Source organism: Vulpes lagopus, chromosome 23 (assembly GCF_018345385.1).
Source record: "Vulpes lagopus strain Blue_001 chromosome 23, ASM1834538v1, whole genome shotgun sequence".
Lineage (NCBI taxonomy): Eukaryota > Metazoa > Chordata > Mammalia > Carnivora > Canidae > Vulpes > Vulpes lagopus.
Window position 1 is genome coordinate 41,516,333 of NC_054846.1, and position 15,267 is coordinate 41,531,599.

A 15,267-nucleotide genomic window follows, 5' to 3' on the forward strand; every position below is an offset into this window, starting at 1 on the left:
CGTGGTGGTATAATAATATGTGAATATTCATAGACAGGAAGAGCAAAACATGAACCTAGATATGTTATAATCAAAATTATAACATATTTTAGAGTGCATATGATTTTTGTATGGCATTTATTACTCTGTGCCATTCATTTCTATATCTCCTGGGTCAATATAAATAAATGATCAATGTCATGTGTCTCAATGTTCAGAATGAATATTTGTAGAATTTGGGAGTGACTTAAAGAAAAGATGAATCAAAGTTGATTGAAATTCAAAATGTAAGTACTGGTATGAACAATTATAACACATACTAATTTTAAATATTCAAAGAAGTGAGTAAAATATATACTGGCTCCTTCCAGACAAAGGGCAGCATGGAGAGAGGAAACACATGCTAAGATTATGTGCTTTGAGACACACCATTAAGTGTCTGTAGACAAACAATATAACCTAATTCTCATAATTTGCCTAAAATTATATACATTCCTCACTCTTCAAATAAATCATTGTAAGTCCTGATTAATATGCAAGTACATTTTTTGTTAATGGATAGATTTAAAAATTTCATGACTTCTCAGTTTTACATAAAGTTAGCTCTTTCTCTATACTTGGGCAGTGAAAGACCAGGCTTAGCAGTAAGGTATTTGATTATTTTAAAAGATCTCTGAAGACAACTGCATTGAAGTGAATGTAGCCTAATAATACAAAATTGTACACAAAACCAAAATCAAGAAAAAATTTATGTAAGTCCCAAACACTTACATGTTTTTACTGCATGCACGTAATACGTATTACTTAATTTAGTCCCACTGGTGATGGAAACAAAGAAATTATACTCCGTGCCTGGGGTTAAATTGCCAACAGTTATTTTATTGTCATGTTTCAAGGGCTTAGTTACATTTGGCCCTCCTTCGATTGCAATATGTATGCCATCAAACACTCCAATATCAGGCATTTGAACAAATAAGATTACAGAGGTGCTATGACTTTCATATGGGATGACAATCTGGACTGGCTTGGGCTCTGAAAGATAAAAAGATTCATAGTTAGTGGTTTTTTTTTTTAATTTCAAAGACATTTCTCTCTATTGTCTGGCATGTTCTAGAATATGTGAAAATAATAAATGCCTGTGCAAATTTATGTCTACTATGTCAGTATTAGACAGAAAAATAAGGTGGACATTCTGATAGACCGTATGTACACATCTACTGAAAGTACCTGATTAAGTTTCATTTTTTGATTCTCCATCATAGTTTCAAAAATACAAGAATCTAAGAGGTTCTGATTTTTTTAAACTTTTGGTCTATTTATTAAGCAAATGCATTGTAAACCTATATACTAGGAGGAGTTCTGAAATAAGGCCAGATTCCTGCGTTCAGAGTTCCCAATCTCAAGAAATAGATACACAAATCACTACCCAGAATCCCAAGTGGATGGGGCTGGTAACGTGAACACAAGCTGTTGGGAATAGAGGAAAAAAACAATTCTAGCAGAGATCATTGGAGAAGGCTTCCAGAGTCTATGATATTTAATCTGCACCTTAAAGTACAAGTTTGCCAGAAGGAGTGTGTGGTGGGGAGAGGGGACAAGAAGGGAATTGCAGACAAAGAGAAAACCATGAGGGAGGCATGGAAACCACAAAGGGCGTCATCGTCCTCGTGTATTCAGGGAACAGCAAGCTCTTTCAGCTGTTTACTAGCAGAGCAAGTTACTAATCACCAGTCTTGGGCAACCAGTTACTAATCTTTGGCAAGCTACTACCTCATTCCATGCCTCGGTTTCCTCATCCCTGAAGTGGGAAGGAGACGAGGATCTACTTTGTAAGATCCTTGTGATGAGTCAATGAGAGACTGTATTTATACCCAAAGCACTTAGTCGCAGGCACATGGCAGGTGCTCAGGGTGGGTAAAGCCTGGGGTATGTGTGAGGAACAGGGACCAGGCATGCAAGGCCACCTCTGAGGCTGGGTGCTGTCTGCGAGAGGCTTTGCATGCCAGGCTATGGAGGTCAGACTTGATCATGTAGGCACAGGGATTTTGAACAGACATTTCGTTTCATTTTTAGGAGCACAGTCTGGCAACAGTTGAGAGGAAGGATTCGCTTACATTTCACACTCTCGCTGACCTCTACGTGAGAGCTTTCTTGTACTGCAATCCTCCACTGTACTATTTAGAGCAGATTTGAAATTTTAGATGACTTCTATTCACATTATTTTTTTCCTCAGGTCAATTTTAATTTCAATTTCATTTGTGGGTTATTGAAATACTACCCAGCATATCCTTAGATCTGTCTTTCTTCCAAGGAGGTATCTTCTTCTAAGACAGACATTCTGAAGAAATATTTTTTCCTCCAGAGAATAATTAGACATAGTTTGCTTTTCAGTTTTCTTTGTGACATCTGGTTTGATGTAATGAAACTTGTTCTAAGTCAATGACACTGTATTTGATAATGTGATTCCTCCAGTTTACCCAGAGCCAGTACTGTGTAAAAGGATTTAAACAAATACCTATAATTAGCATTCTAGATCATAAAATCTGTGCAATATCTCTAATAATTCATTCATTTGTAACATATAACTTTCCTTGCCTTTGAAAAAGGGTAGTTACGAGGAAATGTTCAATATATTAACCATAACAAATACCATATGGCATATAATTGGGTTTCAAAGCACTTTTACTATGTTTTTCCTTTTCCAGTTATATTAACTTTCCTTTTTCTGTCATCACTAATTTTTTGGTGGGCTTCCTCTTTAAATTCCTTACAGCTCTCTTCAGTTACAAAGCTCTTACACTAAGTATGGTTTTTCCACGGCTAGTATGATGTCCCACAAGTATCCAACCCATCTGAATGTGTGAGCAATGATCTGAGAGCTTCTAAATATGCCTGAGTAGAAATTAAATATCTGGAGATTGGAAATAAGTGGCCAGTGTAGTCATGGAAACCGTTCACTTCCATGTTCCTAGGCGCTGAAGATATTTTCTAAGGAGAGACAATGCTTTAAATAGGCATTACCTAATTTAGTTTCTAAAAGTGTATAGAGTCTGTGACATTCTCTATAGTGGGTAAATGTGGGGCTTTTCATCAATTCCACCTGTTCAGGGAATTAGGACCAACGGCATCAATATAATGACCTATCAAAGCAGATGAACACCAAGGCTATAAAGGTGTAGAATGAGACAAAGTTCTTTCTTTTCTTCAAAACTATATCCTGAACCTCTGGAAACTCAAGTAAGAGAAGGTGTCACTTAAAAAAAGAAAGAGAGAGAGAGAGAGAGAGAGAGAGAGAGGTATAGCCATATTCTGGATATTTCTAGGTGTTTCTACTTTGGTGATTGTGACCTTTATCTTCACCCATTTTCCTAAAAAATATTTTTCAAAAGAAGTGGTATCCTTGGGGGCTGTATGAGGTTTTTTCAATATAAGACAAATGGAACAGGGCCAGATTCAAAGGCTTTATTATAGGCAAGGGAGAACAAGGTCTCAGAGATTTCCAGGCTATCTTTAAATTTATTCTTCTATACTAGGAAGGAAGAAAGGAAACTCACATACTAGCTCTCCTTCCCTCAAGGAAAGGAGTACAGTTAATTCCTCCAACAATGAGAGACTACAAAGGCAACTGAAATGGCTTTCCTATGGTTGAAACACTATGGATGCTCATTGTTCCTCAAAGCCACCAACCAGTCTAGTCCTACTGAGAAATAAAAAATCATCACAAGAACAAACACTCTCATAGTGCTTGCTTGGGATCTGAGCCCTTAAATTTCATTAATTTCATACTGTAGATAAGACTATTATCATTCCCATTTTAGAGAGAAGGAAACTGAGGGCCATTAAAGGTTGAGGGACTTCCCAGTGGATGTAAGCTGATAATCATGGAGTTGGAATTTCATCCAAGGCAATCCAGTTCCAAGGTCTGTGCTCCTAAGGACTGCCTTCTCCTAAAGGTCACATGTAATGGTTCAGGTGCAGCACAATCATAACTGGAAGTCAAGTTTTGCTGGTTATTTTCAGGATGCTTTAGAGAGATGGACAAATATGCTTCAATAGGAAAAGGGAAATCAATGAACATGTAAGTTTTATTTTCTTCCATGTGTCTACAAAAGGTCATTAAAAGGTAAATGTCCCTCTGTGCTTAACTGTCTCAAAGTTCATGGAAGAGAGAAATGGGACATGATAAACAGCAGTTATCAAATGTTTGTTGAATGAATGCATACAGAGAATTAGTTTTTATCTATGCACCTTGGGATAGGGTAATATTTGTTTCATCATCTGAGACAAATAAAAATGATAAATAATTCTATAGCCTCTCATGTTTAGTACTGAAGAGAAAAGCCCAGAATGATAAGTGATGGTGATATGCTTCAAGGAACTAAAGATAATTTACCAGAAAGAAAGAAACTGTAGAAACCAGCAACACCTAATGGCAACTTCCGAACAAGTGAAGTTCTTTCACGTGAATCAGGGAGTAGGTTTGTTCTGTGATGCTTCTGGAAAACAGACATGCCTTACGATAGATGACAATTAGAGAAGCACTACAAAATGATCAGAGGCACTATGCTAGGAATTGCATATCAGGTGAAGTATTGCAAGATCTCTGTCCTAACTTCAAACCCCCAAATTCTATCACTTTCCTAGAATTTATGTATGTTAATCATGTTTCAGTTTCTATGCTGGAGAGCATTTTACAAATAAGTGTTTGAGTGAAACAGAGTCAAGAACTGTGCTTACACCTGAAGATAAAAGGCTGAGTATGATTTCAAAGAAGCTCATTTTCTAGAAAGGGACATAAAGTTTTTATATTTTAGATAACAGAGAGGTTGCAATACGCTGAGTTTCCTGGACTCAAAAAAAAAAAAAAAGATAGGACTTTAGAGCTGGAAGTTAATTTAAAATATATTCAATGATCTAAATTTTCAGAGAGAAAACTTAGGCCTCAAGGCACTATGGGGACACTTTAACCTCATAGTGCTAATTGCTGGTTACAGTTCATTTCCCATCTATGAATTTTAATTTTAGTACTTCCATTTTGCCAGTAAAAGTGTTTGGGTTGTTTGATGGGCATGAAATAATTATTTTTAGGAGAATCTTTTTTTCAGGTGCCTTCTTTTTCTTAACTTTTTCCTATGATAATTATTTTCAGGCATGGTTTTCTCAGAAATTTAAGTATGAAAGTGCTATACACAAATTTAGTTTTAGTCTTTGGAAGACAAAGTGGGAAGATTTGATGTTACTTGTGTGAGGACATTATTGGTTCATCATTTTTTGGACCAGGTCTTTTTTTCCATCAGGCTGCCCTATTGTCAGAAAAAAAGGCCCTGTGGGGTCCAATGTTCTTTCCTTCCTCAGAGTTACCTCCTTCTACCTAAATGGGCTAGAAGTCAAAACCATAGATGCCCCCCTTCCTTTATTCTTCACATGCAGTCCATCACCAAAGCTCAGACTTCCTATGCCCATACTATAAAATATATCTACTATTTTCCATCGGCACCCTTCCCACCCTTGTCTGCCATAATCTTTTGCCTAAATTCCACAACCGTCTCTTACCCAGTTGCCCTACTTCCATTTCTGGCCCTTTACAAATCATTCTTTGCACAGAGAGAAATTTTTGTAACACAGATCACACCATCACTCTCCTGTATGAAACCTTCAGTGACTTCCCATTGCCCTAAAAAACAGACTCAAAAGCACAGCATATAAGCTCTATGTGATCTAACCCCTGAATACCTCTCCAATATCATTGCGTATTCCCTTTCTCCCTCTTCATTAGATGCCATGTGTTCTGGCCTTTTTGTTCTTAGATACACCAACCTATTCCCTGTTTTATAGCCTTTGTGTCTTTATGCTAGGAGTTCACGTCTGAAGTACCCTTCCTCCATCCGATTGCACTATGGCTCCTTCTCATCTATTAGGCCTCCATTCAAATGCAATGTCCATTACAGTCCATCTCTACTAGAACTACCCACCCCTCTTCAGTTACTCTTTGCATCACATCACTTTGCTTTTTTCCCTCCTAATGTTTAGCATGATTTATAAATATCCATAAATATTATTTAATTTATTTACTTATTTCTTTTCCTTCTCCTTCCTTAATAGATTTTCAATGATTATCTATTGAGTGAATTAATCTTATTTGATAAAGAATATAGAGATTTGCTGTTGGTTTGGTCCTAAACCTTTTAAATACTGTCAATATTTTGTTTCAGTGTGCTACAACAGCATGCCTTTGTCAATAGGATAATAATCACAAACATTCATAAAGCTATGTGTCAGGCATTGTTCTAAGTCCCTAACTTTACTAAATCAGCTATTCTCAAGAAAATCCATGAACTAAATACTCATATTTTCTCCCCTTTTACAAATGGATAAATGGAGGCATAAAAAGAGTACATTGCCCGGGGACACTCAACTAGTTGAGCCCAGATTCAAAGCTAGATAGTGTGGCTTTAGAGTGAAGTTTCTAATCATAAACAATGCTGCCTTTATTCAAGCAGTAAGCATTTTCAGTAGACGAATGCAAGCCACTCCAGGTCCTGGACAACCATTAGATAACCATATCAACAATCTACTTAGAAAGGTAAAACCTGTGACCAGAGGGGTGTGTCAGGGAATATTCTACAATATCCCCAAATTGGCAGATATCTGTTATGAATGAAAAATATTTGATTCTCACTTAGAGTTTGTTGAATAGTTACCAGCTCACTCAAGTTCCCATTCATCACTGTTGCCATTCCAATGTCATATGTCATTCCAGGGGTTAAATTATCAATCTTGAATCTATTAGCATCCTTTACAAAAAGCTTCATGACTTCTCTTGTATCCGATACAGATCTGATTTGAATATAGACCTCGTGGCCATCTTGTGGGGATTCCCACTGAAGAATTATACTGTCCTCTCCTACATCTTCAGGGTTAGCATGAACTTTCTGAGGAGGATTAATACCTTAAAGAAAAAGATAAATAGATACATATATCTAAGTTTATTGTTAGCATTACTCTTGCTATGGAGTAAAAATGTCTTAATCCAATATTGGTTCATGTTTAAAGTAAATTAAGCAAATCCCTACATCATCATGACTTGAAATTGATTCAATTTTAGGGAAAAATATCTTATTATTTTTTTTAAATATCTTATTATTTATGCAAGATTTGTCAACAAGATTAAGCACATTATATACATAAAGGAAAACTAGAAAGTCTTTAGCAAATTCTTCAGATTTTTTTTTAATTTTTTTTTTTTTAATTTATGATAGTCACAGAGAGAGAGAGAGAGAGAGAGGCAGAGACAGAAGCAGGCTCCATGCACCAGGAGCCCGACGTGGGATTCGATCCCGGGTCTCCAGAATCGCGCCCTGGGCCAAAGGCAGGCGCCAAACCGCTGCGCCACCCAGGGATCCCAAATTCTTCAGATTTTTGAGAGTTCCATCAGAGTAATGTTCCCATTGCCAAGATTACTCATTTTTTCATCAGATGTGCAAGGGCACCTACCCGGCACTCACTCACCTAGGCATATAAGGGGCATCAACAAAAAATAACAAAGGTCACTGCCTTATGCATTTTATATTGTAATGGGTGGAAATACACAATAAACAATTACATAACAAATGTGTAGATGATATAGTACTTTAGACATGATAGTGTTAAGAAAAAAAAAGAAAAAGTAGGCTAAGGTTAAGGACACCAGGAATGAGGTAGCTGTAGGGAAGAAGTTGTGGTATTAAATAGGGAATCCAGGGCAGGTGTCTTTGAAAAGATGAGATTTTGAGCAAAGTACTTGAAAGAAGCTAAGAAAGTTAGACATGCAATATCTGGAAGAAGAGCTTTCCAGGCATGGGGAAAAAAACAGCTAAAGCAAAAGCTTTTACATGATGGGAGTTTACTTGGTATCTTCAAACACAGAAAGAAAACCAGAGTGAAAGGAGAAAGTAGTAGAATGAGGCCAGGGGTTAACAGAGACCCAGAGGCTTCACGGGCTTTTATTTTGAACAAAACAGGTAGCAACTACAGTTACGTGCAGAAGCATGATCTCTCCTAAATTTTAAAGAATCACTTGGGCTACCATGTTAATAACCAACTACAGAGAGGGCCACTGGTTGAAACAGTGGAGGCCCAGGACTCTTGGCAAGAGAGAGTGGTGGCCTGGATGGGGAAGTAGGGACAAATATTGGGATTCTAGATTTATTGCAAAGATAAAAACAACAGGATTTCCTGATAGCTTGGGTATAGAATGAAGAAAAACAGAAGAGTCAAGGATACCTTCAAGGTTTTTGACCTAAACAACTGGATGATGGAAGGGTAATGAATTTACCTGGCAGGGCTACAGGTACAGCAGATTTGGGTGGAAACATCTGTCCTTCTATTTTGGATATGTTGGATTTACAGTATCTATTAGATATCCAAATGAGACATATTACTGAGTAAACATACATAGCTCTGAAGTTCAGGAGTAAGGCCTAGGGACTAAAGATACAAACTTGGGAGTTATTAACATATAGTTGGCTTTTTTTTTAAAGCTTTGGGTCTGGTATTTATCATAGAAATAGTTGCAACTTTGTACTACTTTTCTAATTTCTGAAGGGTATGATATTCATTTGGAAATAGGGCATTATCTGATTGTGCTTTCTATTTTTACAGAAAAAAATCAGAGAACGCTATTGATATTCTATCATAATAACGGAAGAAAATACTTTGGCTTATCTCTTTACACAATTTACTTGACTATTAAGCCTTGTGAGTTTTAATACTATACAATTCTTTGGAAATAGTAACATCCTCCTTTTCGTCTTAATTATTTATCCTGTATTATATGCTTCCTCTAAACTTTTTAAAGTTCGCCAACACAATGATCAATCCTTAGTTCATGTCCAAGAGTAATAACGTAATTTTGAACTATGTAGTAGTTACACTTTACTTAATCTTTAAAGAATTCTCCATGATTTTCATCATTATTTGGTTCCCAGAAACTATAACTTGACTTTTCTTCTGTTTTGAGATTCATTTCCTATCAACACAATAGAACACCAGACTTTAAGTTTTCAGGAAAATATCACTCTGGGTCAGATCCATAATCTGTCGATCCTATATAACTTCACAAAATTCTAGCTGGTCTGACTCTAGGCATTGAAATTAATTACTTATGTAAAACTATTAGAGAATGCTAGAATAGTACAATTAAACAAACTGTCCACAGGATTCCAAGGGGAAACAATTTGTATAGCTGCAAAACTTACAAACATTTACTATAGTGGAGGATGAAATCTACTGAATGCCACTCATAAGCAGAGATTGAGGAAAAGAGATTTGGTGAGTCTCTGATAAAGGGATTTCTGTGCATGCACATGCATTTTCATGGGAGAGGATCCATTAATTTTCCACATTCTCAAAAGGCTCCCCAAAAGTTAAATTTTACTGAATAAAATATTCTCCTTAAAATGTATGAAGGCTCTTCACATTCTGTGCTTCGCCTACATTTTCTAGATTCTCTACATGCCCCCTATATTCTCGTCTTGTCAGATTAATTGTGATTTGCTAATGTTCAAATGTCAGCCCCTTCTAAAAGCCTTGTCTGGCTTTCCCACCTATGCCTACATAGATGCCTCTTCTTTGATCCTGTCTGCCTGTGCACTTATTGTTTGTCCTACTTACAGCATCCTCTTACCTCCTAACTCCTGTTCCTCCTCCTGAAGCAATATATGACTCCACCAGAAGACTTCTGGGTTAATTGATCCCTTTGTATATTCCCATACTACCCAGAGCATAACCCCTGAAGTAACTATAATATAGCATGATCATTGTTTTTTTTTTTTAACTTACTTGTCTCACTCTATTAATATATAAGCCCTTTAAAGGCAGAAGCTAGGTTTTATTCACCTTTGCATCTCTGGTGCCTATTATAAACCCCTGCATCTCTAGTACCTATTTTTCAGTTCCTGACTAAAAAATAATTTATTGGGTGAATAACGAGTAAAAAAAAAGAATATTGCTTTAACCTTAGGAGTACTTTCACACTGGATGTGTGCTCTTTTCCTACATATGCACTCCTGTGTCAGCTTATAGTTAATATACAGAGCAAATGACCCCAAGATTAAAAGTGTAGACACACACATACCTTCCTCTTGTCCCCCTGTTAAATAGCTACATGCCATGGGAGATTTTTAATTCAACTTCAAAATTAATAAATCTGTGAGAAATCCTCCTAGTCAACCTGTCAGTTAAAAATGGAAGCCTCTTAAAGAGAAGAGATCTATGGTTACCAGAGAAGATCTGGGTTGGAGAGTGGGCAAAAAGGACGAAGGGGGTCAGTCATAGCATGATGGATGGCAACTAGAATTTTGAGTGATCATTTTGTTGTGCACACAGATGCTGAATTATGTTGTACACGTGAAACATATATAATAAGAAAAAGAAAGCATCTTCGTAAGCATGAAAGATTCAACCAAGCATTTACCCATTAATGGGTGCTTTGAGCTCAAGGAAGAGAAAACATCAGCTATTTACTATCCAGTTGGAAAAATACTTTTGCTTAGGATTTGCTGCACTGAATACATGTATATTAAGCATTTGTACTTAATAATCATTAAATAGTATCTTTTACTGTTGTTATTTTCAAAGTATGGCTAGTATTCCCAGTGAGTAGAAGACTAATTGATTTACGGCTGTGCACGTTTTCCATTCCTCCTACCTCAGCTCTAGTGTGTTTAAATTTTAGCTGGTATGATTTGATTGGGATTTCAGCCAAAGGCCTTTGCATATAGGCATGTTAAGTACACACGTGCAAACATATTACACACATAGGGGTATACTCCAAAACGTGCTTAATTATGCATTGCTTCATACAACAGTGTTTTAGCTTTCCAAAAAGGTTGATTTAATATATATATTGCTTAATTAAAAGGCAGATTACTTCGATGATTATCTTCTAGACAATGATTCAAAATTACCATAAGGAGGTGAATGATTAGAAATGCATTTGCCCAAAGTCCTGGGATGATACTGCCCCCTAGGGGTCTACTCATCACACTGTGTGAGAAAATCAAGAATGGAGCAAAACTGAATAAATCTGCAGACCTTACTTGTTGGATCTAGTGTGTTAAAAAGAACTGGATGAACTAATCTTCATGTTTCGTGATAACTTATTTCCGAGCCAAGGCTATTATAAGAAATATGTCTTCTAGGAACTCTGGTAGGAACAACGCAGATGTTTAAAGGGTCCATGTAAATCTAAACGAATTTAGTATTTAGAATCTATGCTTAATTTTGATTCAACACTCAAATGTTTAACTGTATTCATACCAATGAAGGATCAACATAATTAAATTTCACCAAATAAATTTCAAAATATGAAGTTTATATTTTCTATTAAAAGGCAAAATTGGCCCATGCTTACCTGTAACGGCTGAAATAGGTCTCTCAGAGCATCCTAAAGTTCCTCTTTCCCCTACACTGAATAAATATATCAGATAATGATGGAAAGGTTTGAGATCTCCGATTTTCACTGATGTGTTGAGTTTTTCAACAAACATCTCTTTTGATTTATTGTTTTCCACATTCAAAATAGTCACAAGATAATGGTGAAAAGATGCAAGATCTGGAGGATTCCAGTGTAAAAATATTTCTGTTGGGGTCACATGAGTAACTGTGATATTTTGAGCTGATAACGGGCCTAGGAAATTTTAAAAATAAAAAAAAACTTTATATTAGTGATAGAGTCTGGCATAGTAATCTCTCACCTCTCAGTACTTCCATAAAACTCTAGTTTGAAGAGAAAAGGAAAATTGGATTTGAATCCCGACTTTCCCATTGTAGGCCTCTACTTTCTGAGTAAATTATTTACTCCTTCGAGCCTCCATTTTCTTGACTGTAAAATGGGAATTATAGTAGCAACTGACTTGAAAATTTATTATGAAGATTAAATGAGATAAGGAATGTAGAGCACTTGGCAAAATGACAGACGTTATTAGTTCAATCACTATTTTTACTACAAACCACCAAAAGAGGGCATTTCTAGAATTCCATGATCACATCTTACACGTCTTTTACTTCCTCTGTCTAGTCAAATTAGAGAGCAGGGACTTCCTATTTCTTACTCTTCATTCCTGTCATCACTAGAACTCAGGCATCCATCCTCTTGCAGAAATATTTCCCCACTCCAAACCATTTCCTCCAGTGCCAGTCAGTGGTTTTCCCAGTTAATCCTTCTAGATTAATTTTCTTTAAAAAGCACCTTGTGCATATCAGCTTCAAACCCACATCCATCTCTAACCTCCCAACACACACACACACACACACACACACACACACACACACAAGTACACACATTCCTTTTCTTTCTTTAGAAATAGCTCAAGAGTTAAAATAAGACCATCCTGTGGATTCCTGTGTGGTTTAACGAAGCACGTTGCTCTACTCAGTTTACTTAACCTTTCTGAAGCTGTCTTCTTGTTTCTATATAGCTACTCCCAGAGTTAAGGTACAACCTTTGTGAGATTATGCATTAAAAGTGTTTTGTAAAAGGTAAAGCAAGTCTCAGAAACTGCAGTCTGAATGGATGTGCAATGCTTCTAAGGTCAAGTCCAATCATCTGAGACCGACACCCCGGCACTCCCAAATCTGGTACCTCTTAACCACTCGAACGGATTTTACCCTCATGTCTGAGGAAATCTTTCCCAATTAACCTACAACTACTCTTCCCACAAACTCCTATCTCCACACTTTTGTTCACAATGTACTTTACTTCCTTCAAGTTTGAATCTAAGCCTCTCCTCTCCATGACTCTTCCCCTGCCACCTATCTTCTGAATTCTAGAAAGCATTTATTAAATGTACCACTGAGTTATTGAGAATTTAGGGTCTTATGTTTTTTTACACTTTGCTCTTTGGTTTGCTTTTACTTTTACTTCTTTCTAATTCTCTTCATTGTAAGCCTCTCAAAATCCACAATGCATGCCTGTTCATCTCTTGCTCTTAACACATATCAAAACTTAAGTTCCACAAAAATGTCCTGATTATTCACTGTGGGCTGTGCACTAGTCTAGTTGGTGCTATAAGACTAATAAGATGTAATTCCTGCCCTTATAGGTTTACAGATTAAGAGGAAAGCCAAGGACATAAACAGATTCACTGTAATTTAAAATGGTTAAAGAATGAGGTATGCCCAGAGTATTATGAGAAAACTCGAAATCTTCAGGAAATATCTGCTAATTTGAAAAATCGGATTTTCAGATATTTTGTGACTTACGTGTTTCAACAATGAACACTGAACTTAACATAGTTTTTGCCTCCCATTCGTTTATTGCAAAGAGTAAAAATCTGTAAGTATGGCCAGGAAACAACTGGGTAATTCTTTTTTCCGTAGTATTTGGGGATATGCTTTCAAAATATTTTTCTTCTGTATAATCTAAATAATATTTAATGATAATTTTATATCCCAGTTTTAGCCACTTATTCAAATTATTCCAAGCATTCAAATTATGCCAACCAAATACAACTTCAGTTGTTCCAACATCCTTTATATAGATCAAAAGGTTTTCCTGCAGAGAAGGTGCTGAAAAAAATACAGAGGAGGATTATGTGTAATTATGATGTGTAATTCATCATAATTCTATCTTTAAAACAATAAAAGTGAGATATATGATGTAAGAATATTAATGAAAATAATTACAGTCATATCTGCAAATATACGGCAATGGAACATAACAGAAAAATCTTGTGAAGAAATAGTTTGATCCAGATGCATTTTGCTGTAAAACATAGCAATCTGTTTCATTCTTGGGTAGCAGTGGAAAAGAAAAGATTTCATTTTTCTTAAGGCCAAAAGATGATCCATCTGTCCACGTGAGATGACCTTCTTTCTGAAATAAGATGTACAAATTAAGCCAATTTGAAGGAAAAGTGTCATATCTTCAACTATCTGTATCCATCATGAGTTATTCTGAGCTAGAGACAATTCACTTTTATCCACCCATTAGCCATAGGACTTTAAGAAAATTGCTGAATCTCACAATAAGCTTTTATTTTCTAATCCATAAAATGGTTATAATAATAGAACCTATGGCCAAATTAACTTGAGAAAAAAAAATTAACTTGAGGATTAAAGAGGCAGTGCATGTAAAGGCTCAGCACAATGCCAAGTACAGACCCACTGTTCATTACGTATTAGTTATTGTATTTCAAGTCATCAAATAAGTCAGTCATATGCATCAGAGGAAGTTGTTGGTACCTTTCTACTAAGAGATGTCACTGGTGAATATCACCAACCTCAATGTTCACAGTTAAGAGATGTTAAAATAATGCATTCCAGTTCCACCTAACAGAACGGAGGAATACGGTTTCCTCAAAAAATCTGCTTTATTGCATATATGGTGCTGCAGCTTTGAAAACAGACAGAGGCTCAGAGGCAGTACGCATAAGTGGTTAGGGCACAGAATACTGGTCAGACACAGATTCAAAACCTGCCAGGGCCATTTGTTAGCAGCGTGACCAGGATTTTTTCTGAGCTCCATCTCCTCATCTATAAATGAGAATAATGATAGTGCCTGCCTCATAAAGTTGCTATGAGAACTAAATGAGAGTTACCTAGATAGATAAAATTTGCAGATTGGATCACACAACTATTAATCTTTCATTCATCATGTTCCTGCTGAGTGCCAGGACCTAACTGGAAGCTGGGGATGCAATGATGAATAAGACACAGTATTTATCCTCAAAGTCCAATAACAAACTCACACTTACTCAGCATGGCTGGATGGGCTGATTACTTTCTCAATCTGTCACAGAGATTATAACTCAGGAGGTAACTTTGATGTTAACCTCAAGAGACCAGCTTAATGCAGAGGTTATAGAATATAAAGGTAAAGAGCAGACCCTGATGCACGTCCACATGGGCAGGTTAACTTCCCTGTGCTCCAATTCCCTCATGTCATACAAGTAAAGCACACAGAATGGTGCTTAGCACCTCAGAGACACTATAGGACTCAGCTATTAGTATAAAGGAAGTTGCTCTTAATAGTTACTTTGATGTTTCATTTACCTCCTAAATTATTTTTAAGTATCATAAAAGGAGGGATCGTATCTTAGACCCCTCTGAATAATTCACAGCAACCATCATGATGCCTTGGGACTCCTCATTTTGGCTGTCATGACCATATGACCTGAGCCTTGTAACAGAAACCAGTAACCAGAACTATTAGAAGAGTAGATTCTAATTTAACAGTTTATAACAATCATACTAACAGCAGGAAATAACTATATACACACTAACTGGTCTACTCGAAAAGAGACTAAC

At 36.4% G+C, this 15,267-nt stretch overlaps 1 protein-coding gene across 3 annotated transcripts in view; it reads right to left on the reverse strand.

The window, feature by feature from the left end:
- The window catches only part of LOC121481152 (fibronectin-like), a 43,633-nt gene that overhangs the window by 20,350 nt on the left and 8,016 nt on the right, over positions 1 to 15,267 (reverse strand). For all 3 annotated transcript variants that reach the window (XR_005985197.1, XM_041738241.1, XM_041738242.1), the window contains exons 7-11: positions 13,645 to 13,834; positions 13,222 to 13,527; positions 11,372 to 11,647; positions 6,659 to 6,928; positions 751 to 1,011 (exon numbers count right to left, since the gene is read on the reverse strand). Coding sequence is in view for 2 of the 3 variants with exons in the window: in XM_041738241.1 (XP_041594175.1) it covers positions 751 to 1,011; positions 6,659 to 6,928; positions 11,372 to 11,647; positions 13,222 to 13,527; positions 13,645 to 13,834 (1,303 nt within the window). In the remaining variant the exon portion in view is untranslated. The remainder of the gene's footprint in view (positions 1 to 750; positions 1,012 to 6,658; positions 6,929 to 11,371; positions 11,648 to 13,221; positions 13,528 to 13,644; positions 13,835 to 15,267) is intronic.